This window comes from Saccopteryx bilineata, chromosome 2, assembly GCF_036850765.1.
Source record: "Saccopteryx bilineata isolate mSacBil1 chromosome 2, mSacBil1_pri_phased_curated, whole genome shotgun sequence".
NCBI classification, from domain to species: Eukaryota; Metazoa; Chordata; class Mammalia; order Chiroptera; family Emballonuridae; genus Saccopteryx; species Saccopteryx bilineata.
In genome coordinates this window covers 105,521,290-105,548,197 of record NC_089491.1, presented here as the reverse complement: position 1 = coordinate 105,548,197, position 26,908 = coordinate 105,521,290, and the positions used below count along the sequence as shown (strand labels likewise).

At 33.8% G+C, this 26,908-nt stretch overlaps 1 protein-coding gene and 1 pseudogene across 2 annotated transcripts in view; one reads left to right on the top strand and one right to left on the bottom strand.

The window, feature by feature from the left end:
- Positions 1-26,908, top strand: part of TMTC2 (transmembrane O-mannosyltransferase targeting cadherins 2) — a 420,661-nt gene that overhangs the window by 264,783 nt on the left and 128,970 nt on the right. For both annotated transcript variants that reach the window (XM_066257560.1, XM_066257561.1), the window contains exons 5-7: positions 8,189-8,274; positions 8,538-8,722; positions 10,163-10,241. In XM_066257560.1, the coding sequence (XP_066113657.1) occupies positions 8,189-8,274; positions 8,538-8,722; positions 10,163-10,241 (350 nt within the window). The remainder of the gene's footprint in view (positions 1-8,188; positions 8,275-8,537; positions 8,723-10,162; positions 10,242-26,908) is intronic.
- Positions 21,755-22,064, bottom strand: LOC136323698 (U6 snRNA-associated Sm-like protein LSm3 pseudogene; annotated as a pseudogene).

Below are 26,908 nucleotides of genomic sequence, written 5' to 3'. Positions count from 1 at the left end.
CTTTTCAAGAAGGGACATACTTTTATTTTGCTCACAGTATATCTTGTATCGAATACTCATGTGAAATAAATTAGCAGTAGTTTAAGTATTCAATAAATTATGCTTTTTTTTGTAGCACATGTATTATTATTCTGATAAGTTGAAGTTATATGTGTTAAGTAAAAAACTTAACCATTTACATTCACAAACTCCATTCGTGCTTTCCTCCTCCATAGTCATATTTGTAAAAATGTCGTGTTTTACTATTAAATTGTAATAGTTCAATTGAAAAAAGAAAAGGAAAGAAAGTTGCATATATGTTTTAAGGGAAAATATATGAGTAGAAAGAATTCTTTTGCTTTGTCCTCAAATACAAAGTCTGTTGTCCACGTGTGACTGAAAGTCACAGAAATGCTGGTAAGACCAGAGTATATATAGCTTTGTCTCTGGTATTGCCCTTGGAACTCAAATTCAATCACTTATATATATTGAATCTTTTTTCTAAGATGAAAATTCTATTTATTTTATTTTACAATTCTTGCGAGTTTCCCTCTTTCTAGTTATTTGGAAATTGAAAGGATTAATTAAATGCTTTTTTAAAAACTAAGAAACACTATTAACATTATTACTCTTTTTGGCAAAGTGAAAACTCTGACCACTCTGATTGTCTAGGAGCTTAATCTAAAAGTTCCAATTTCATACACCCATTTTGCTCTTAAATTATATAATTTAAATTAAATATTTTAGTTGCAACTTCTATACATGGCAATTGCCTAGTCTGGTTATCACTCAAAACCAGACAAGTCATACTTTGTATTTATTTAAATGAATTAAAAGTTCTCCTTAAAATTTTCTGTGAGAGCTATACTTTATGTTACTCATTTTATGACCTTATATAGTTAAAACAAAACAATGGATATGAAATTTTATCAGTTGAGAAGAGGTTGGTTTGCAATTGGTAGGAAACCCAAACCAGCAATTACAAAATGAAGTATAATTGTATTGAGTCTCAGGGGTGTAGGACAGTTTCATGAAGGACTCAGTTTCTCTGAGCTTTACTTAGTTTGCTCTCCACCATCATCAGAACAGAACTTCTACCTTATAGACTGCAGGGCAGAAGAATCCTCACCCTTCTTTAAGGATATTTCCTAGATGTGTGCAGGCCACTGTGCTTTCATCTCATCAGACAGTTTAGTCACATGACTAAGCCTGATGTCTGATTGATACTGGTTCTTTTTATATATTCAGTGGTGAGTGCATATTACGCACTTAATTTCTAAGCTTCTATGTTACTCTATCCCTTGTAATTACTGCATTTGAATCAAGTAGTAGAAACCTAGTTTATTTATAGTGTTTGTTTTTAAAAGGACTGAGTTTGACTCCATTTACTGCTGGTATAGTTATCTATTTTATCAAGCAAGATTTGGGGGCTTTTGTGTGTTATGAGTGTGACATGTTATTAATTATTCTTTTCTATAATAGAAATTAAAAATTTATTTTTTCAGTTGTCCAATATAAACAGCCTAAAACTTAATCTTGAAAAGTAGAAAATATAATTGTAATGCCCATTCATATTTAAATTATATAAAATCTCATCATCAGAGTCATTAGCTAAATTAGCCAATTCAATTAGGAAATTTGAATTATTGCGAAGTTTAAATATGACTCCAAACCAATACTAATTAATGTCACGTTAAAAAATTGAACGTATAATATTATATTTTATTTCTGAAGAAAAAAATTTACTTTTAAAACACATATATGAAAGAATTATGAAACAAAAACATCTTAAGATGAATATGATATTTTTATTGATAATTGGGTCTTAGGGATTATAAAGCATTTTGTGAACCATTGCCTGGAAACATTGTTATCCGATTTATTTTGATTACTAAGTATTTTTGCCCAGGGAATATCTGAACTGTTTATTACTGAAGTGTTCTCAATAATATCTTAATTTTAAGCTGTTTTAGCTTTTTAGTTTCTAAAATGCTTTCTACATAGATGATCATTTAATTTCCATAAAATTGTCTAATTTCTTGTAATATTATTTCAATTTCTCCCACAAAGACACTTCAGTTTCCCATTAATGTATAGCATGGGCCAGTTTTCTTCATTGGAAGGCAACTACACATATTATGAATAAAATTATTTCCGCTTAAATTTTTGCCTGCTGGTATGCTAAAATGTGTGTTTTTTTTTAATACTGTACATAGAAACCAGAAGACGATTTTTCACCTGATCAGCATGTAAACAAACTATGCCATCAACTTTGAACAGTCATTTGGTATGAGTGATCTATAAAAACACAAATGCTACTTATATATAATAAGAACTCAGACTGCTGAGCTTTAATTGTAGCACACTGCTTACTAGTTGTGTGACTTTTGGCATGATACTGAACTTTGTCTTGCTCAAAATTCATCATCTATAAAATGGTGCTTGTAAGAATAACCTACAGCATATGATTATTGTTGAGTAACATGTAAGTTAGTATATATAAAGTGCATGATGCAATGTAAGTGATGAATAAGCTTAGCTAGTCTTGATTTTATTATTATTATTATTACCACCATAACTAGTACAATGTGAAGGGTTTCTCTCCCTCTGTCATACATCTAGTACAATAAAGAATGGATTCTATAAGCGTGAGGAAAAGGGCTGTAACAGAAGCCTGCTTGTTACAATGCTAAAACTGACCTAGATTCATCCAGACCTGCCCAGGTGGCATTTGGTTTCTTTTCAGAGCATCAATGCAAGTCATTGTTGTAAAAAATCTGGAGAATTTTAGAGCAAAAGGAAACATAATCCTCATACACAGTATCTAGAGTTGAATTATTTTAACTCTTTTCTTTTTCTTCTAGAAAGAATATGAGATTTAGTATGAGAGAATTTATTCTAATCCTGGCTGTACCTTCTTAGTAACCATAAAACCTAGAGTTAGTTGGTAAAGTCTCTGTGGACCTCTCTTCCTGTGTAACATGGGGCTGACAATAACACTTTTTTTTTTTGCTGATTGCTTTTTATTTTATTTTAATTTAATTTTTTTATTTTCACAATTAAATTTAACAGGGTGACACTGGGTCAACCGGAGTACACAGATTTAGAAAAAACATCTCCACATCATTTGGACAATTATGCTGTATACCCATCACCCAAAGTCAAATCATCTTCTGTCACCCTACATTTTGTTTTTCTTTCTGCCCCTCCCCCTCCCCCATCCTCTTCATTCTTCTCCCTTCCCCTCCTCCTGGTAACCACTGCACTTCTATCTATTTCCATGAGTCTCAATTTTATGTCCCACCTATGTATGGAATCATACAGTTCTTAGCTATTTCACTCAGTATAATGTTATCAAGGTCATCCATATCGTCATAAATGATACTATGTCATCATTTCTTATGTCTGAGTAGTATTACATTGTGTATATGTACCACATCTTCTTTATCCAATCCTCTACTGAAGGGCATTTTGGTTGTTTCCATGTCTTGGCCACTGTGAACATGGGGCTGCATGTGTCTTTATGTACCAATGTTTTTGAGTTTTGGGGGTATATACCCAGTAAAGGGATTGCTGGGCCATATGGTAGTTCTACAATATTATTAGTTTTCTGAGGAACCACCATACTTTCTTCCACAATGGTTGTAATCATTTATCAAAGATGACTTGACATTTCCACCAACAGTGAATGAGGTTCCTTTTTCTCCACAGCCTCTCCAGCACTTGTTATTACCTATCTTGCTGATAATAGCTAATCTAACAGGTGTGAGGTGGTATCTCATTGTAGTTTTTATTTGAATTTCTCTAATAGCTAGTGAAGATGAGCATCTCTTCATATATCTAATGGCCATTTATATTTCTTCCTGGGAGAAGTGTCTGTTCATGTCGTCTTCTCACTTTTTTATTGGATTGTTTGTTGCTGAGTTTTGTGAGTTCTTTATATATTTTGGATATTAGCTCGTTATCTGAGCTGTTGTTTGAAAATATCATCTCCCATTTAGTTGACTGTCCGTTTGTTTTGTTGTCAGTTTCTTTTGCTGTATATAAGAAGCTTCTTAGTTTTATGTAGTCCCATTTGTTTATCTTTGCCTTCACTTCCCTTGCCTTTGGGTTCAAATTCATAAAATGTTTTCTACTGCCAAGGTGCATGAGTTTAGTATCTATGTTTTCTTCTATATAATTTATTGTTTCAGATCTTGTATTTAGGTCTGATCCATTTTGAATTAATTTTTGTGCAAGGACACAAACTGCAGTCAAGTATCATTCTTTTGCATGTGGCTTTCCAATTTTCCCAGCACCATTTATTGAAGAGGCTTTCTTTTGTCCATTGTGTGTTTTTGGCTCCTTTATCAAAGATGATATAAACATAGATATGTGGTTTTATTTCTGGGCTCTCTATTCTGTTCCATTGGTCTGCGTGTCTATTTTTCTGCCAATACCATGCTGTTTTGATTATCATGGCTCTGTAATATAATTATAATTTAAAATCAGGTATTGTAATGCCTCCAGCTTTGTTTTTTTTTCTTTAGGATTACTGTGGTTATTCTGGTTTTTATGGTTCCATATAAACCATTTCTTTAAAAAAATGACATTGGAATTTTGATGGGAATTGCATTAAATTTGTATATTGCTTTGGATAATGTGGCCATTTTAGCTATATTTATTTTTCCTATCCAAGAACAAAGAATATTTTTTTCATTTCATTGTGTTCTTTTCAATTTCCATTAATAATGCTTTGTAGTTTTCAGTGTATAGGGGCTTTACATTCTTCCTTATATTTATTCCTACATATCTTTTTGTTGTTGCAACTCTAAAAGGGATCTTTTTTTAGTTCTTTTTCTGAAGTTTCATTTTGGTATATAAGAAAGCAGTAGACTTCTATATATTAATTTTGTATCCTGAAATCTTACTGTATTGGTTTATTGTTTCTAATAGCCTTTCTGTGGAGTCTTTGGGGTTTTCTATATACAGGATCATATCATCTGCAAAAAGTGAAACCTTTACTGCTTGCTTTTCAACCTCTGCCGATGTCACTTTGATTCAGTAAACCTTTGTTTGTCCATTCCTGAGTTGGAATGATGTTGGTCTTCTGTCTTCTTTCAAATTAATTTTCCAAATCATTTACTTTGTTTCTTGTCTTCCCCAGTTGATTGAGCATCATAAGCAAATGTATCTCTGTCTTGTTCACATTTACAGCGTGCATATTAATGTATAAGGTTGATGCTCAATTAAATCCTTAGCCATGAGAAATCAGTCACAACAGCCATCTCTGTGGCACTCACTCCATTGCTAACTTTTTTCAGATGATACAGAGGCTAATTTACATTATATAATTAATTATGGACACTTGTCTGCTGCATAGAACTAGATTCCTCTAAAGAATAAGGCAGGCTGGACAGGATAATTTAGCCCTGGTCATGCCAATTATTTTTTTCCTCTTCTTTGTGTTTTTTATGAATTGTTGAGGAGCTCATGAGGCTGAATACATATGTAAGTTTTCAAGGGTTATGGGCATTAGGCAAGTTGTCAAAGGTATGTGCTCATCTCCTCATTCTCTTTCTGTCTAGCCTAATAGTGTATTTGCCCTTTAGAAATGTAATTATGTGGAGACTAATTAGTGGGCTATTGCAGTTATTTAGGTGAAAGGAATGATAGAAAGGGCTCTGGCAGCTATAAAGATGAACCTGGAGGGGCAGAGCAAAGAATCTTTGACTTTCTAAGACTTGGTAGGCTTTAGAGACTTTATAAAACTTGAAGTTGTGAGGATAAGGTAAAAGTCAAACATTATAACCAGGTTTCTGATTTTAGCAACTGGAGTTAGTGATGGTGCTGATTGTTAAGAGATTACTTTTTCTTCTTTTATTATTTCTTTTTCAGTTGGAAATAGTGTTTTAATATTTGAATGTATTGATTTTGAAATTCCATTGAGCATCTAGATTGATGTGGCTCAGTAAACTGTTGAAAATAGATCTGGATGTCAGGAGAAAGAACAGTCATCATATGAGCTACAAGCATGCATGATGTCATGGAGAGACAGTATTTATCAAGAAGAGAGAAAAAGACAAAGACCTGTGAAACACCAACTTCTTTCAAAGAAGTGAATGAATAAAGAGACACTTTTTAATTCATTTTCTTTAGGATGGTGCCAAGGATAAAAGATAAGTAGGGGAGACTGGTTTTCTGGAAGCCAAGGAAATACAGAGTTTCGGGAAGGAAAATGAGCTCAGTAGTCATAGGCGCTACAGTTGACTGGGTGGTTCAGTGAAGCATACTATTTTTAAGGCCTGATAATAAATAGAAGTTTCATTATGACAATCTACAGAATTCTTAGAAAGAGCTGGAACTGGATTTAGGGATAAATAGAAATTTGAATCATTGGACATGTACACCAGAGATAGTCTTACAAGAGATCTAACTTTAAAGGGAAGAGCAGTAATAAGCAGTAGTCGGAGGTAGATGAAGGAATGAATAAACGTTGTAGGGGTGTTCTTTCCCCTGTATGCTAACAAGCACCTGAGCACTTTTGTAGTCTTAAGGGAGAGCAAACTGTCATAGAGAAAGAGATGGCAGATACTGGATAAAGAGGAGTTCATGGAAGGATTTTAATTCCTTTAAAAAAAGATAGAACAGATTAAATATCAATGATATTTTTTCTCTGGTGTCATTTATTAGCCTGGTATCAAAGAAATAGCACTTCTTAATCTGCATCTCAAAGAAAAGTGATGAGAACAATTAAGTTTATAGATAAGTGGATAAAACGAGGTAATGTATATGAACTTAGTTAACTGATAAGCATTTTATCAATAAAATTATTGTTATAAAGAATATTTTTTTGATAAGTATGTGAGTGTTCTTTCTCTTTATCAATTCACTCGCTTTTAAAGGCAGTTGAACCTTTTCACAAGCTGTTGAGTACTGCAGAAAACCTTGTTCTTTGTTCCCAGCCACTGAAAAGGACCCTTCACAGCAAAGCGCCAATTAAAATTTTCATAAAAATGTACACCTGTGTGTAGAAATAAGTGAAGTTCATGTGTTTTGGAATGGTTTGTTTTACTCAGATGACTTTTTAACAAATATTGTAGTATTAGAAATAATGAAGATAATACACAGTAATGACAGGAGGGAGAGACCCTTCATTTCAAAATGATTTGCTTCCGATATTTTTTAATGATACTCATTAAATAATAAACTGAGTATTTTAAAATCCTGTAAAAAATGATGTTGTTACCAGGAGCCTTCTCCTTTCTCAAAGCTCCATTTTCACAGCCTTTCAAAGGCCCCAGCAGCTGGCAGGTAGAGAGTCTGCAATTTGAGGTTGATCACAGCAGCACTCAGGTCCCAAAGAGTTGCCAACCGTCTGGAAGGTACGTGCTGATTACAAGAGGATAGGGATAGGCCGAAGAGCCCTTTGTGAGAGCTTTCTGAATTTAGAGTTCCTGACACTGTATTTTCATAGATATGATTGTAATTGTTCTCAAATAGGTCATGAGGGTGGGGTCTGGAATAGCCGGGGTCATCCACGTGGCCACGGCCTAAGAGCCTCCTGGGGGTAGGAGGCATGGAGTCCGAGGGTCTGGAGTAGCATGAAGTGTGCCCAGTGTTCTGAAAAGCAAGTTTATTTGACCAAATCCAAAGGAGGAAATAATAACCTGGGTAGTCTTCAGTTTTTTCCTTTGTGTCTTTATGGCATCTGATTAAATTCTGACTCTCTTTATCCTATCGACTTAGATTATCTTTGCCTTTTAGCCAGTTCATGGACCAGTATTTCTCAAACAATATGGCTAGTGAGAGAGGCATCTCGTGGTGTAATGCATACATATATACATTTATTTGTTGGTTTATTATTTATTTATTTGCCTTTCTGAAGTGGTGAAAAATACATGCATGCTCTAAGAAGAAATCCAGGTGGTTTGTAATTCCAGAGGGAGAGAAAAACTGCTGGAAAGGGGAAAGTTCAGGGAGGGTAAAGGGTTTTTTTGAAAATACTTCTTAATACTTTCTAATGCAATGTAAATGCAGCTGATACTTTTCCAATATTTCCTCTCCTGAGGAATAATTTTCTTCTATTTAGAATTTAGTTTTATAGTACCAGGTCAACCTTTTTTATGGTCCCTTAAACCATTTTTATTTTTGAAATATAAAATAAAATTTTGTGGTTTGATGTATAGTAATGCAGTCCTATCTCCAAATTTCTATTTTCCCCATGCAGAGGGTTACTTCTACAGGAGAACAGCCGGTTTGCAGAAGCATTACATTATTATAAACTGGCGATCGGCAGCAGACCTACACTGGCTTGTAAGTCATAGTCAGATTTTTCTTTTCAAACACGTACCTCTTTCTTTCCTTCTTTATGCATGAAAATTATCTTGGTGATACCTGCACTTCTTCCTACATTCATTGTTCCCATATATATTTGTTTTCTAAGTATTTAATTCTTGTTGTTGGTTTTTTTTTTAAATCAGAAATATTCTGTAAAAAGTAAATTGCAGTAAAGATAACTTATTGTATCCACAGTGTACGTCATCATCTCCCATTGATGTTTCTGCTTTTCCTCTCAGCTGCATATTTAAACACCGGCATTATTCTAATGAACCAAGGAAAGATGGAAGAAGCCCGACGCACGTTCCTCAAGTGTTCTGAGATCCCTGATGAAAACCTGAAGGACCCTCATGCACATAAGAGCTCAGTTACCAGCTGTCTCTATAACCTGGGAAAACTCTACCACGAGCAGGGACACTATGAGGTCAGGCCAAGCTCTCTCTGTCCTGTTTCTTCCCCTGCTTCTGATCCAGTCTCAGTGTTTTCTTCCCTACCATCTCATCACAGGGACACTGTGATCATTTAAGAAGTTAATGTGCGTTTTTATTGAAAGAGATTCATGGTAATATTCATTTGGGGTGAGGGGTGGGGGAAAACTCTGTCAGAGAATAGTGAACAGATCTCTTTACTATCGATTTCTCAGACCCACTCCTCAAAAAAGGGAACTAACAATCATTGCTTCTCAGACTTATTTGCTTATCATCTCTGATTTTATGATTCAAGATACATTGTTATTGTTACCTTATATCCAGTGATTGATGTTAAAAAAATACATTGTACTCTGAGTATAAGAATTAAGATAATGTAAATCAATCCATTTTTTAAAATTCTTTTTAAAATAATAGTCAAATGAACATTAGTTTTACTTCTTTAATTGGGAGAGAAGAAAAGTGATGGAGATGGGACCTTGTATAAGAAATTGGGAGGTTGATCCCACCTTGTCCTCCATTTCTCTCACATTCAGTACCATTTCCTCTCCTCTCTCTGACCATACCCCTACATACTCTTTCAGGTTGTTTCAAGAATGCAATATAAAGACAAAGAGACAACTTTAAAGATAATCACATGTAATAATCTTAGTGGGTCTCAGTATCAAGATTTAGTTTTTCATATTTTACTTGGATCCTTCTTGGTGGCTTATTTAAAAGTAAATATAGTCCCTGGCTGGTTGACTCAGTGGTAGAGCATTGGCCCAGTGTATGGATATCCTGGGTTTGATTCCTGATCGGGGCACACAGGAAAAGTGACCATCTGCTTCTCTTTCGCTCTCCCTCTTCCTTCTCTCTCTCTTTTCCTCCCACAGCCATGGCTCAATTGGAGCAAGTTGGCCCCAGGTGCTGAGGATGGCTCCATGGCCTTACCTCAGGCGCTTATATAGATCAGTTGCTGAGCAACAGAGTAACGGCCCCAGTTGTGCAGAGCATCGCCCTTAGGGGGCTTGCTGGGTGGATCCCAGTTAGGTTGCATGTGGGAATCTATCTCTCTGCCTCCCCCATTCTCACTTAAGGAAAAAAAAAGTAAATATAGATTTTAGATGAATATGGGTGACTTCCAAATATGATTTTTCTTGTGTTTTAACTGGCTAATCTATATGAACTAAAATTTTATATTAAAATAAAAGAGCGTGGTAACATTCAAGTACTTGTTAAACTAAATTTTTATCTGGCCTTCTTCACTAACTGGGTTGAATATTTTTATCATAAAATTGAGATGGAATGATATCAAATGAAAGCTTAATTATTTTACTCCAATGAACTATGATATTTAGAAATAGCAATGGAAGTTTTTAATTTTGGAAGGATGTTTTTATTTTTGGTGAATATTCTTATATTTCAACTATTTTTTTGTTTGTTTCTTAAATTAGGAAGCTCTTAGTGTATATAAGGAAGCAATTCAGAAAATGCCAAGGCAGTTTGCCCCACAGAGCTTGTACAACATGATGGGTAAGTAAAACAATATTCAAATTGGTATTTCCGGGACCCATGGAAAAATTAAAACCGTGCTTGTGTTAAATGAAATTCTGATAATTTATATCATTAATCCTCTCCCACCCCAAATCTTTCTTCACAACTGGGTATCACATTCAAATTTTTGCACAGCATATTTGTTCTGACAGGAGCAAATAAATGTGTTGTCATAGTGACTCTCCATAAATTGTCCAGATCCCAGAGTTGTTGCAAGGGGATCACAAACCCTTTTGAGTATTAAGTGTTAGCTTGACTCTGGAATTGAAAAAGATGAGTAAAGTACACAGATTTTAGTGAATTTATTAAATTCATGATAATTTTTTATTGTTATTTTCTTAATCAAAAGATCCTCAAAAGTAAGCATACTATGGTATAGAGATGAATGAGTTTTGATGCCTATGGAAGATAAGAATAACCGAATCAATTTAGATGATTTTCATTGATCAGGCCTTGGATCTCAGTAGGTTACTTCAAAGTTTTATTATTTTAGAGTTAAAAAAATACTGTAAAAAATGCAAATATGTTACTATAATTATTCCTTTTTCTCCATTGGATTATTAGCTTAATTTACTTATTAAAAAGTATTTAAGCTAGGTCATTGAATTTTCTTAGTACAAGGCTGCATGATCTAGAATTTCTCCTAATGTATCTATCACCTGCAATGATTTGTGACCATACATTGTTACCACAGCTATTTGACAATGGACAGAACTGAGAACTGCCTATTCAGTATGTGACTCTTGGAAAGAGTCCCTACAGTTTACGGTTCTCTGCTGATGAGTTCACTTTGCTATTTACAGATAAGGAAGAGAAAAGAAGGGATTGCTTTTGTCTATAAATCAAATACATATATTTTCTTCTCCAAAGCACAAATTGCAAACTCAGATTTTCTCTTTTTATTAAACTTGGTTAAGTTTCTTAATATTTACAGACCTCATGAATATATATAAAAGAAATGAGACAACATGGTCTCTAGGATTATTTTATGCTTTTGTATTTGAGAATTTTGATACTAGCTGTATGGCTTGAGCACACACATATAAAAATATGCCCAAACTATAAAGTATATGCCTGGCAAGGACACCTACTTTCTTTTTCTTTCTTTTTATTCTAAATGAAAGAAACTTAAGAAATCGTTTAGAGACAAGATGAGATGCAGGTCAATAAACAGAAAAAAAATTATGGCTTAGAAGAGATTAATATATTCACTCCATGTGTCTGGGACTCCTATCCCTATGTAGTCTGTGCAGTGGTGAAATGATTTAATGTTCACATTAAAAAGGACATTGGAGTGTTTCTAGTGCTGCTGCTTTTTTTCTTTGCTGTAATTACTAGACGGTAAAATCTACCTTCATTAAATGCACTTTTTCCCTTAAACTCTTACAAATTAAAACAATGCCTTATACTATTCAGCGTTTTACTATCAGCCTGTCTAAGCAGGTGAAATGTAATTATCCGTAAAGTATATGCCTAGTGTTTAGATTTATCAGAATTAACTTTTCTCTATTAATACTGGATGGTTATTCCTGTCAAAATGACCACTGGAAAAATAAAAGATCATTTTCTATAGCTTTATCTAAAAAGGCACAATGATTTTAGTGTATGACTTTATTTTTAACGCTAATGCTTGGGAAGGCTGCTATTCTATTCCCAATTTCCCTCAATGAGGAAATAAGATGTCTTTCTTAAAACTAGGAATAAGACTGAGATCCTTGGCAATGGACTGCATTTGGCATCTTTATTATTAATAGGAAGGGTGGCATTCATAATAGTAATTTCAGAAAATTCATTCAATTATTTTATGTAAATAAATTTGATTGAAAATTCAGCTGGTATCTTGGGATCTGTCTCTCATATGGCTACACTGATGCTGAGCACACACAGGCAGTGAAAGATAAGTGTGTCCCTGGGGTTATTGTTTACTCCTTTGTCTTATTTTCCATTATAGAAAAAGGGAGTGGCTTTTCCCAGACTCTGAAAAGCGCTCCACCAATTTGGGAATGGAAAATCCCAGTATAATTTAATTGCCGATTTCCTCCCTAATAATTGTGGCTGCCTTCCATTTAAGTTTATGTATAGGTCTGTTATCTGACCAGGTTTTATAGTTTCAATTGTTTATAAAACTGTAATTTTCTCAGAGAGTGAGTTCACCTCCTAATCAAATGGTTGAAATCCTCTGAGTGTCTGCTTCAACCCCTAATACATTTTGATTAGCCTTCACTTGACAAGGGAAAAAAATGGTCTCAGAGATAAGCTGCCTTGTCAGTTCGTCATTTTCATTAGGCTGTCAGCATGTGCTGATTGTCCTATCAAGTTTATCAAAGCCTTGACTGTGTTTTCTAATTCTCACATTTACATATTATTAGTGCCCTTTAGGGATCAGTGATGTATTATAATGTCTGCCTGGGTTTAACATGTGAGAATTCATTTTTCTCATGGTTCATTCATTTTCTCCTTTATGACCACTACCCCCAAGTGCTTGTGTGTGTGTATACAAACATTTTTTTTCTGCATCCTATTTTTTTTTATTTGGAGGTTAGGAGAAATAAAGGAATATGTGAGAAAACATACAGTCGTATTTGAATGTTATTATTAGTTTAATAACTCAGTTCATTGCAGTTGCTCTTTTTGTTTTTGTTTATTGATTTGTTTATTTTTTCTGTTATATTTTATTTTACTCCTTTTTAAATTGGGTTTATTAGGTGACATTGGTTTGCAAAACCATACAGGTTTCAAGTGTACAACTCCACAGAACATCAGCCGTACACAGCAGCATGCACCCATCGCCCCAAGCAAAGTCCGTTTTCTGTCCCCATTCGCCCCCTGCCCTCCTCCACCTAACCCTCAACCTGTTTTCTCTCTGGCTATTACCACACTGTTGCCCGTGTCTCTGTGTTATGTATATATGTTCTCTGGCTAAAACAAACAAACAAACAAACAAACACTAGTTCTTTGCATTTTCCCTTCCCTTGAACATTTTATGAGGAACAGATTACTCCACTTGACATTCTAGTAGATGACGTATCCCGAACACCAAATGAGTAATCATATTTTCCCAATTGTGTATTAATAGAAAAAGAAGTTTGATTAATTTACTTTCCAATGTAATTTTTTTTCTATATTTTATGCTAAGACAATTTTTACTCTGGCAGTTCCTAAATAAATTTTAAAAAAACTATTTAAAAATATATTCTTATTATTCTCTTTGAGTTATAAGATCAAGATGATTGAATAACAATAACTGAGGCATATTCTCCCATTCAGAATTCTGTGAATTACAAATATACAAATGATATAACGCAGGTACTAAATAGGCGAAACAAAAATTAATCTATCTCTAGTGGGGCTGTAATTAGCGAGGTATGAGAATACGTGAAATATTGAGAGATCAAATCACAAAATAAGTGTTTAAATTGCTCCTAGCCAGTGTATGACTTTATTTCTGTGGGCCTCCATTTTCTCTGGAGAGAATAGGTTGGATTAAGTGGAGATTCAGTATACTGTGCAGTCAGATAGCCCAGGCTCAAATCATGGCTTTGGCCCTTACTAGCCGAGCAACCTTGGGCAGCTTATATAACTATAGGCTGTTTTTCCCATCCTTTAGACCAGGGGTAGTCAACCTTTTTATACCTACCGCCCACTTTTGTATCTCTGTTAGTAGTAAAATTTTCTAACTGGTTCCACAGTAATGGTGATTTATAAAGCAAGGAAGTAACTTTATAAAATTTATAAAGCAAGTTACAGCAAGTTAAAGCATATAATAATAATTACTTACCAAGTACTTTATGTCAGATTTTCGCTAAGTTTGGCAGAATAAATCTTTATAAAACAATTTACTATAATTAAATCTATCTTTTTATTTATACTTTGGGTGCTCCGCTACTGCCCACCATGAAAGCTGGAATGCCCACTAGTGGGTGGTAGGGACCAGGTTGACTTAGCACTGCTTTAGATGGTTGTGATAGTGGTGACAGTTTGAGGACTGATTGGGATAATGAAGGTGAAGTGATAGGATGAAATGCCCGACCTAGTAAGTGTGTCATAAGATTACCTTCTACTATAATCATTAGCATTTTTGTCTTAAACCTCCAAGTAGCAATAACAGTACTCTCAGTTCATTTTGTATTTACCAATAAGTATTATTTCTCTATAGATTAGATTTTATCATGGAGATGGCCTTGCAGTTACTGACTCGGTTGAGTTTCTGCTTGGTTCTGTACTGTCTAGAACTGCTGTATTTTCTTTTGAAGGTTTTTTTTTTCTTGTGTCCTTTTGCAACTACAATTAGAATCATTTTTGATTAACTATGTTAACCAAAAGTGAAACGCCTACTCAGTTAATGCCAGATTAACTAATTTGTTCTAAATTAAATTAATAAATCTTAATTTTATTAAGTCCTTCTAAATTAAAATGGTAACACTGAGGTTAGAGTTTCTTCTCTTTCTCCTGTCATGGCATATTTCCCCCCTAGACATAGTCAAAATTATTTTTTATTCTTATAGCCAATACAAGTGTTTTTAAATCTCAATTTCTCATTTATTCTCAAATTCTAGGAGTATTCCAGACTCGACTCATAGGATATTTGCGATGGAAGATTTATATCTTAAAATTCTCCTAACATAATGTTTTATATTGCAAGATAAAAATGAACTCCCCAAAAATATGTGTTCAGGATTATACAATTTGTATTAGAATCAGGAAGTATAGCTTCCTGACTTAAATCCAAGTGCTTTTTTCTATTTAGGACTTCTGTATTACTGAAACTGACATGTTTTTTACGGTGTCAATATAACTTTTCTTTGCTCATTTAAAATTAGTAAAAATATATCTATTTCATAGATATGTTTTTATTTTATATCTATTAAATATCTATAAAGCAAAACCTCTTATCTTAAAAAGGTTAAAAACACTTACAAAATTGTGATTTCATCACAGGGGCATTAACTATGCAAGGCCTTACTAAATTTTTTATGTGTGATAATTGCTATCCTCAATTTTTCTTTTCTTTTTTTATAATTATTTTCCTTAAAATGCCCACTTAAACACTGCTTTTGAATAATCCTTAAAGGTTATTACAAACTAAATTAGGTTGTAACTTCCAATTACTTTTATCAGCTAAAGCCTTCCCAATCCCCAAGGTCATTTTAAACCTATTTACTATTTAAAATAAAATTATTCTGCTTTCTCAATGCAAAGTAATTGTTGGGTTTAATTACATAAGCAATTTAGGCCATTTCATCTTGGTAATATAACCTGAGAACAAAGAGACATAATGTGTAACATAAAATAAGAGAAAACCTAGGGTTACTGCTTTGTCACTGCAATCTACAATAACTATGTTTAGAATAATTTTCCCTTGCAAAGAAGTTTTTTGAAAGTCACATAACCCCTCACTTAGTACAGAGGTGATGGAGGTATGAAATAGAAATAGTCTATAAGGTTCCTGTTCTCAGAGAACTTCCTAGGTAATTTCACAGTTGGTCTGGAGTTGTAGGGCCTTTCTTTCATAAGTGAATGCCTATAAATAAAATGGAAAACTGTATTGCTTTAACCTTGAGATTGTTTTGTCCCTGACTTTGTAGGCTGTGCTATGTTGACTGGACCACACAAACCAAACAAAAGCAAACAAACAACAAAAATCTCAAACTTTTTGTTTCTAATGTAACACTAGTGTCCTAATTTACATACATATTCATATTTTTCTATTTTTTTTTAAATTGTGTTTATTATGGGTAATATGCTTTTTACCTTCAAGAGAGATTACATATTTCTTCCAGGGGAATTGCATGAGATTGACCCACAGCTGTGTATTGCCTAATTTGCCTTTATTTTAATCATATCATTTTGATTCTCTTATCCCTGATAATTTCTATTTTCATTGTTTTTATACAAATTCTGTTACTTATAAAATCCCAGTTCAGTGTTGGAAAATATATTTACTTTCATCAACCTGCAAAGAGCAAATCTTTTATTACGTAGGTTTGAAATTGAAACGATGCTTTCTCTAATAAGAAGGGAGAAATACTGATTTCATTTTCAGTTTCAGTAAAGTAGCTCTTTAGTTACGGGAGATTTCCCCAATTTTATTGAGCTACTGAGAGAGGATGGGAAAGGAACTACTGACAGGACACACAGTGAATTTATTAGAGCAATTTTTAGAGCTAAAAGCTTGTCCAAGTTTTAGATTTGTCTTTTTTTTTTTTAAGAAAGAAAATTGTGGAATAAAATAGTGAAATGTTAGTGGTATTTAGATTTCTTGCCAGTGGTATTTAGATTTCTTGCCACTACAGTGGTCCCTTGTCTGTCGGGGCGGGGGGGGGGTTAGGTGTCAGAACCCCCTGCGATAGGCAAAAATCCGCAAAGTAGCCACCTTATATTTATTTTATTATTTAATATATTTTTAAGGCTTTATAAACTCTCCCACACGTTTATAAACCTTTCCCACACTGTTATTAACCTTTCCCATACTTTTTTTATGTTGTTTTCATTTTTTTAGATCTGAAAATGCTTATTTTACTGCAAAAATAATAAATATATAAAAATATGTATAAATCACAAAATCCCACGATATAGCGAAAAATCCACGATACAAAATTAGATATATACAATTTAAAAATCTCGATACAGTGAGACAGCGAAACCACGATATGGCAAGGGATGACTGTATTCCTTAAAACTATTTCTTATACCACTACTATTGAGCTAAGAAGAATTGACGAGAAATCAAATGTACCTCCTGAAAAGAAAATGCAAGAATGCTCATTTGTAAATGTATCCTAACTATACTTGAAGCATGTATAATGTGGCTGAGTTTAGTTGGTAGAATGGCTATAAAAGAAGTCTATTTCCTTCTCAGCCTTCTGTATGGCTGATTTTTTTTTAGCTAAATCCTTTATTTTTGTTGAGGAGTGTGCGTGTGCATGTGTGTTTAACCTCACTGTGTTTCAAAATATATTTAGAGTAGAGCTATTCAGAGCAAATTTTGGACCTGATGCTTTACATCCCTAACGTTTTCTTCTATGACTGGGTGTGGATCGCTTGAGGCATTTAGCATACCAACTGTGAAAGAGATGGTTTTTAACTATGTGAGATTTGAACTTTACATCTTGCAAGTGTGGAAGCATTAACACTCCAATAATGTTAAGCTTTTTATACCACCTGTTTCCATTATTTTGAGTTCTGGTGATTTTTCTATAATTGCTTCCGTTGGCTGGCAGTCTTGAAAATCAGTGCACCAGTTCTATAAATATTAGTATGATCATACAACTGGGTTAGCCATTGATCCATGTACCTCCAAAAAAGAATATTAACTTCTAATTTTTCAGGTAAATCTATTAATATCACTTTCATATATCCATTGTCAGAAAGGACAAGACCAGGAGACCAGGGCTAGGTGTGTAGTTGAACAGTCCAAAACAGTGAAAGTAATTTTGAGGGAGTTTAGAAGGTCACTTTGTAAGATGTGGAGCCAACAAGATAAGGAAATCATGAACTCCTGGCTGTATAGTAAAAAGAAGAAATATATAAAATTCATATATAAAATCTATACTATTTTCTTCTAAAAGTTTATTTCTCATTATAAAACTCCAGTCATTTAATTTTATCTTTTACTATTCACACTTGATCTAAATTCGACATTGTGTACTATGGTTACAGACATCAGTTGGCCTGGCATCAGTGTATACTCTGCAAAGGTCAGCATCCAGTTCAGCTGCATTAAAGAGGTAATATATTTTGTTTAAAGTTTCAATTAAACCCAGGGTTTGAAGATATATGGTCCCTGTGGGGAGTTTGAACACTTTCATGCCAATAGTGGGGTTGCCTAAGAGATCATGCTTGGGGCTAGTGTCACTTGCTTTCCTGGAAACATGATATGAGACAGTTGATTATATTTCATTGCTATTAAAACCACAAGCCCACCTGTTACATTAATTCTTACTTTTGCCAGTTTTGTGGTAAAAGGAAAGATTGAAACTTAAAAACTTTATTTTAAATTGATTTATAATAAAAGGAATACACTAAAATTAATACCTAATTATATCTGTCTTATTCTCTAATTCCCAAATAGTTTCAATATGTTCTGCTTGAAATACTTGTTTTCTGAGGCTTCAGTAAGAAATGAGAAAAACAGTATACATTTTACTCTTTCATTCAGCACTATCCATAGAATGGATCTTGTACTAAATAGTAAGTACAGGTTGTTCTCATAAAATTGGGGTGATATAATATTATATGTGGGAATTTCATTTGCTAGATTTCAAAATCTGGCATTTTTCAAAGATACCCATTTTGGTGATAATTAGATGAAATGGACATAACCATGAGGTAGAATACAATCTTTTATGAAGGATATAATCTTGAAAATCAATGCCAAGAAAATAAGTTCTTACACATATTTAGAATTGGCAAGTTAATAAAAATTAAGTTAAATTAAATATATTTTAGTGTTAACTGTATGTACTTTGCTATGTGTGCATTTATGTATGTTTTTCCTAACAAGTAGGGCAAAGTTTTTCCTACATAAAAATCTCATTTGACTCCCCTAATGAGCTGTTATTTAGTTTTAATTATATCTGCACTGATAGAAGCTATAGCTATACTCAAATTGAATACAGAATTTAAAAAAAAAGTAAAGTTTTGTTTCAGAATGTAAATTTTAGCCCTCATGTTAATTATGAATATGCATTTTTAAAACTGTCATAGAATCTTATTTTCAAATATTCATTAAAATAGGATGAATTTAACATTAATATAAAAATATAGTATAAAATAAATTATTCATTGTATATTATAGAGACACATTGCTTGGTCTAGAAATAGATATGAAATGTATTTATAAGAAGATGTATATAAAACTGAAAATGCTTTTCTTATCCTCTTCTGATATTTTTCTGCAAATATTCAAGTCCTGTTTCTCTGAAAACTATTATTTTCATTAATTCTTTCCAGGCTAGTACAATGTGTTCTTACTCTTTTTTTTTCTTTGGTATAAACCTGTTTTTAATTAAACATGATTTAACACTTCCTTGATATTTCTAGTGTTTTCTAAATATTTAAGTTATAGTAAGCCATTTTATTTACTTCATTGTAAATCCATTGAGGACAGTATTATATTTTGGGAGGTGAGGCTCATCACCTCCAACATACACATGAACATATACCACCGTTCCCACCTTTCTAACACACATAATGTCCCTTTTTCATTTTTTTTTTTTTTGGAAACTGCTGAGCAGTTAATAGAATTGGCTCCAACATTTGTTGATTGATTACTTTCAGTGATTTATTTCCTTGAAAACGTAAAGGGAATTGATTAGCCTGTAGAACTGGAGGCTCCCCAGTTGCAAGTAGAGAAATATTAACACAGGATCCTGGCTTTTATCCAAGTTAAATTTTGATGGTACATCAGATGTTTCCTTGTCTGTAACCTCACACTAGAAATTAGGAACCTTTTTAACTTTCACCGAAGTTTAACCCCTTTCTTTGATATGTTTTTACTTAACAGAACATGTATTTGGGTTTTTTTCTCTTTGCATTATTTTTGCTTTAAAAACATTCTTTCAGGCTTTAATATTTCCTTTAAGTTTGATGATATAGGACTCAATGAAGAGTTAAATATTGAATCTTTTCATAACCCTCCTTAATTTTATTTATTTATTTTATTTTTATTGAGAGGAAGAGAGGCAGAGAGACAGACTCCTGCATGCACCCCAACTGGATCCACCCAGCAAGCCCACTAGGGGGCAATGCTCAGCTCATCTGGGGCCATTGTTTCATTGCTCAGCAACAGAGCCATTTTTTTTGGCGTATGAGGCAGCGGCCACAAAGACATTCCCAGCACCTGAGACCAACTTGCTTGAATCAATGGAGCCATGACTGTGGCAGGGGGAGAGAGAGAGAGATAGATAGAGAGAGAGAGAGAGAGAGAGAGAGTCAGAGAAAGAGAGAGAGAGAAAGAAGTAACGGGTGGAGAAGCAGACAGTTGCCTTTCCTGTGTGCCCTGAGCAGGAATTGAACACAGGACACCCACACGTCAGGTGAATGTTCTACCACTAAGCGAACTGGCCAGGGCCTACCCTCTTAAATTTTAAGACCTGGATTATATTTCATTTTGATTCCTACCCCTCCACCCCAATAGAACACATTATAATTGTTGAACTCTGTCATCAGATAAAAGCAACCTCTCTAATTCCTTTGATCATTTAAAATTCTCTCTTTATCTTTTTCTGTTCTAGACATTAGCTATTGAAGATTTCCAACCAGAACCAATGTATCTAAGGCTGCTAGACTGTATTATTTTTATAAAGTTGAGATAAAGATTTAAATATGAGATTCACAAAATTTGACAGCCAATAGTTATAGCAAATTTATAGCATAAATAAATAAATAAAGCCAAACTTTCTGTTTCTGCATTAATGCTTTCACTGAGAAGTAAAGAGCAAAAAATTAAAATCATAGCAAATTAAACTCTTGATATAATAGACTCCTGAAGTCATATGGTTCTGGCAGACTACAGAATCTTGAAGAAGCAGTTTTTTTGAAATTTCTGTTCAATGCTATCCTAGATAAAATTGTAACATCTAAATCCTAGTTAATACATAATGTGATCAATTATTTATCAGATATTTATCAAAACTCTTTAGAGCCAGAGGCTTCTGAACTTCAGTTGGAGGATTGATAAGGAGATGAAGGGTCAGATAAGGTGTCTGGTTCTACATGTCTCATAGACTAGTCTGGGATTAGGAAGTTTATAACGGGTGAGGTAGGTTCTATAGGTAAATACAAAGGGTGGGGTTGTTTGATTAAATGAAGAATTGAGTATAATCTTGAATAAGAAAATTCAGTTTTATAAAATTTTTCTTCTGAAATTAACTAATGATTATAATTTAGTAGCAATAAATTATTCAAAAAGAATGTTATTAAGAATTTGACCAAATGATCCCAATGTTCATCTAGTCGACTTAACAGGAAACTAGAACAAAAAAGTTTAGGGAAGACTAATGGATATTATTTGCTCTACTCAATATGAAAATATTAGAAGAAGCTATAGTAATTAAAGCTATATTATACTAGTATAAGAACAGAAAACCGGATCGGGAAGACAGAGGGAGACCCTTAGAAACAGATAAAAATTCATAGTACTTTTATATAAAATAATTGTGAAATTAAATATTGGTGAGGGAAGGAAGGTTTTTTCTCTCAAAAAAACCCCAATTTATTTAAAATTTTTAAAACATCAGAAATTATCTAAAAAAGTCAGTGGAGCAAATCAACTCCTAAAAAATAGGGTTGCATCTAGGTGGTCACTTTTAATGCCATTTAGTGTAAGAAGTTGTGAGTTATATACACATGAGCTCATTTCAGGAGTGGAAGAATCCTTGATCATTTCTCCATATCTAATTTTACACAGGTTTTGCTTTTGAATATCTTCTATATTTAAAGACGCAATCATAGAAAGTCTACTAATTTCCATACAGGATAAATTCTTTGTTTCAGATAACTCTCAGTGGAGGGGCAACTAGAACAACATCGTCTCCCTGAAATAACACCATCAGAATATTTTGTTTTATTGATTTATATATATCTTCATATGTTTCTTCATCGATTTCTGTAGTAGTCACAGCTTCTTCCATAATTCCCAATATTATATTTAAATGTTGTCCATAAGCATGTAACCGACCTCAAAGCTCACTGTCATTTCTCATGTTCCATGAGTTCATTCACCATTGCTGAGCTTGGTAAGATCCAGGGGCACTTGGCCATGTTGGTAGTTTGTTGTTTGTCCATGTCATCTGCCACATTTCAAACCCTGTGTGGTGAAGGAAGTCTTTATAAAAGTTGATCTGGGATAATTGATTAATTATTTGGAAACAATAAAATGTAACACTTTTCTTTCATCATGTAGCAAAATGTATTTCCTGTAGAACAAAGTAGCCAATTTTATAATGAAACTATATAATTAGGAGAGAACATATAAACCCATATAGTTAGGGGAGAACAATATTTTGTATGCATAAAAAGTACAAATATTGATCGACTTACGACCTATGCAACTTAAAACCATTCCACTTTACAACCACAATCGCTAGCCACAACTGTTCCGTGTCTGGCAGCACAAGCGTTGCCCAGCTGGGCGTACAACAGTGCGGACCAGCTTCCGGCAGCACTACCATCTCTGCATGCACCATTTCAACTGTTATCCCAGACTCGGTACAGCAATTTGTGTTTTGTGTCTTGGATATTTTTCATCAAACCCCTCCCAAGATGTCTACCAAGAGGAAATTGTCTTTGCAAATAGTAAACCAGTTGTACTGGTAATGCAGTGTTTTACTTAAACCTGACGAATGTAAAAATAAGAAACAAAATGGTGTAGAGATGATACAAATGGCATAAAATGAACAAAGAAAATTATGATAAATAATAATAATGAAAGGAAATTATGATATATGACTTAAAGATTTTTATAACATCATTTCACAGTACTGTACATATATATAGCCTACTCAACTTACGACCAAATCATGTTACGATGGGTCTGTCAGAACCAATCGTGGTCCTAAATCGAGCACTAGCTGTAGTGATAAAGCTGCAAAGGAAAGTAAACTTGATTTGCATATATGAAAATTAAGATAGTCTAAAACAAAAAAATTTTAACCAACTTTTGCAGTACCATAAAGGAAAGATAAATATCAAAATTCAAAAAATGGCTTAAACCATTAAATAATAACATGGAAATAAAAATATTCATGGATAAAATTTGTGAAAAAATTATGAAAAGTTTTACATTTTCATTAATAATTAAAATAAAAAATTGAAATTAAAACATTTTTTTCTTTTCCAGTGAGTATTTTTAAAAACATTAAAATTTTATTTAGATGGGGCCTTAGAAAACTTGTTCTCATATTCTACTTGTGGAACTGAAGTTGAGCTAGTATTTTCACGTGCCAATTTGGTATTCTATATCTTAAATATTATATTTGCTAATGCTTTTTAGTTGGGGATTTCACTGTTACATATGTATTCTAAAGTAATGATAAGAAGTATGTAAATATAGATAAACGGTAATAGTTGCTGAAGTAGGTACAATATCTGCATAAAAATTTTGGAGGGAATATTTTAAAAATCATTATTTAATGATTGATTTTAGACAGAGAAAAAAGAGAGAGAGAGAAGCATCATTTGTTGTTCTACCTCTTTATGCATTGACTGGTTATTGCCTGTATTGGCCTGACTGAATCGATCCCACAACCTTGGCGTATATCAGGACAACACTCTCTCCAACTGACCTACTCCGCCAGGGCCTGGGAGGGGATTTTTTAAATAAACAAAAATTGAATATTGGTCTTGAATGAGAAAATTGAACTTCGGAAAAATCACCACATTTTTACTTAATATAGAAAACACTTAGAAGAAACCTAAGTGCTTATTAAAATTACCCAAATATCTTATTAATTATATAATTGAATTTTTCAGCATATAAAATAAATTTGGGAAAACCACTCATATTTATCAGTTGTTATCTATGAGTGATGGAATTTATTCAATTTAATAAAATTACAATCTTTCCGACTTTCTGTAATGAGAAGATACACCCATAATTTAAAAAAATGTGTAAATATTTAAAAATTTTAAAAAGGATCAGAATTTGATCAGAATATAGCCAGCCTTGAATGGGTCATGTAGAAAAATCCGTGAATACAGCAGTTGTTTTTAAACTGACTAGGATAGTGCCATTGATTTATGAATGACTGTGTATAAATTACAGAGCAGTGGTAAACCTACAAATGATCATCTGTATCATTTTAGAGACAAAGGAGTTATTTATTCTTAGTCCCTCATTTTGTAGATGGTAAAACTAAGGCCCTATAAATACTTATTTGTTCACAATTCTACAACTAGTTAATTGCAAAGTAAGAATTTGAAACCCAGCCATGTAACTAGCATTTTGTTATGTAATTCATAATTTTTCATCAATTTTTATTTTCAATTACAATTGATATACGGTTGATTACTATATTAGTTTCAAGTGTGCGCCCCAGTGATTAGACATTGCATAACTTACTAAGGGATCATCCGAATAATTCACACACCCATTGGACATGCATATTTATTAGAATATTACTTCCTGACCTGTGGTGGCGCAGTGGATAAAGTATCGACCTGAAACACTGGGGTTGCTGGTTCGATACCCTAGGCTTGCCTGGTCGAGGCACATATGGGAGTTGATCCTTCCTGCTCCTCTCCCCCTTCTCTCTCTCTCCTCCCTCTAAACTTAATAAGTAAAATCTTTAAAAAAAAAAAAGGAATATTATTGACTATATTCCCTATACTGTACTTTAAATCCCCATGACAATTCTGGAACAACCAATTTGTACTTCTTAATGTAATTCATAATTGTAATGCAACATCATGTTTGTAAATGATTTCAACAAATAAATGAAGTAAATCAAATTAATTTAAATATATTGATTTTATTTTAAAATTATGTGGCAAAATTAATTTCTAAAAAAGTTGAAAGTAGCATAAAGAAAGGAAATAATCATAAAAACTTGAAGATTGGTAAAGTGATCATTTAAAAAATATATATGACCAACCTATTAAACCACTAAGTATAAAAACTACCAAACTAAACCTAATACCTTAAATGGAAAATAAGTATTTCTGAAAAATGGAGGATAATCTTAGTGACCAGGTAAATCCTCAGACTTTGAAAGCTTAGACATTAGAGAGATTATTATAGAATGCCTGCCCTTCAGGCAGTGTATCCCCAAATTTGGAGTTTTGGCAATGAGATGCTTTCACTGAGCTGGCCGCAGGAAGCCTGCAGGAAGTTGTATGGGCCCACTTCATGAGTGTTCCCGTTATTCTTGAGAGCCAGGAAAATGCTATAACCTCTGTGAGGCCTTTTACAAAAATAGATTTTCTCCCCAGTTTGTAATTTTCTTACAAACATATCTTCTGAAACTTTATAATTTCTTGAATGACAACTAGGTGTCTACAATTCGGTGTTTCTCACACCTCTTCAGTTCCACTGTCAAAATACATTCGTGACCACTTACCATCTTTATCTTTAGTTACTTCTTATTTTTATTTTTTTATTCCAAACCATAATGTCTATGAAATCACATTTTTAAAACAGATTAAATTTATAAATAGTAATATTTTTTAAAGTGTTTATGTAGTTTCTTTCATCTGCCTATAAAAATCAAACTTTGAAAAATACTAATAAATATATTTATTTTTTACTAGATTGCAAATACCATCCAGGCAGGGATGAGTGATATCTAAATAATGTTCGTGTTTACAATTATATCCATTATCTGTATTTGTTAACCTAAAATTTATATGTAAGATATTCAAGAAATGTTTTTTAAAAAGCGTTTAACAATTACTGTAAGAGTTGAGTAAGGGAGGGGTAATTACTTTTTGTAAGTATGGTCACAAAAATCTTTTCTTAAAAATAGGGAATCTGGGGACCTGGCTGGTTGCTCAATGGTTAGAGCATTGGCCCGGCATATGTACCTCACAGGTTTGATTACTGGTCAGGGAACACAAGAGAAGTGACCATCTGCTTCTCTCCCCCTTTCCTCCTCTTCCCCTCCTGCAGCTTGTTGCTCAATTGGTTCAAGAGTCAGCCCCAGGCACTGAGGATAGCTTGGTTGGTCAGAACATCGGCCCCAGATGGGGATGCTGAGTAGATCCTGGTTGGAGTATATGTGGGAGTCTGTCTCACTATCTCCCCTCCTCCCACTTAAAGGAAAAAAGAGAAAAAGAAAACAAGGGGGATATCTGGGTTCTGGGGGTATGGGATGAAGGTGGTCAAATGGTACAAATTTCTAGTTAAAAGTACTGGGGTGCCCTGGCCGGTTGGCTCAGTGGTAGAGTGTCTGCCTGGCGTGCAGGAGTCCTAGGTTCGATTCCCAGCCAGGGCACACAGGAGAAGCGCCTATCTGCTTCTCCACCCCTCCCCCTCTCCTTCCTCTCTGTCTCTCTCTTCCCCTCCCGCAGCCAAGGCTCCATTGGAGTAAAGTTGGCCCGGGTGCTGAGGATGGCTCTGTGGCCTCTGCCTCAGGCACTAGAATGGCTCTGGTTGCAACAGAGCAATGCCCCAGATGGGCAGAGCATTGCCCCCTGGTGGGCATGCCGGGTGGATCCCGGTCGGGCGCATGCGGGAGTCTGTCTGACTGACTCCTCGTTTCCAACTTCAGAAAAATACAAAAAAAAAAAAGTACTGGGGTTATAATGAGTATGATAACTATAGTTAACACTGCTGTATGGTATATTTGAAAGTTGCTGAGAGAGTAAATCCTAAAAGTTCTTATCACAATAAGAAGCACATTTTATTCTTTATATTTTTTGTATCTATATGAAATTATGAATGTTAACTAAACTTATTGTGGTAGTCATTTACAAAATATCTTATATGTCAATATATGGAAGCCTTAAACTGATACAGTGCTGTATGTTAATTATATCTCAATAAAATTTAAAAAAGGGGAGCATCTAAACTGAGTCTTAACATACTATCTTGAGCAAGAGCAGGAGAAACAAGTGGGAACCCTGACAAATATGGGTGCTGTGTCCCCTGCCCTGCTCTATTCTGTATCTGCACGCTGAAGCTGGCCAGTCCCTGGAAACATAAGAAT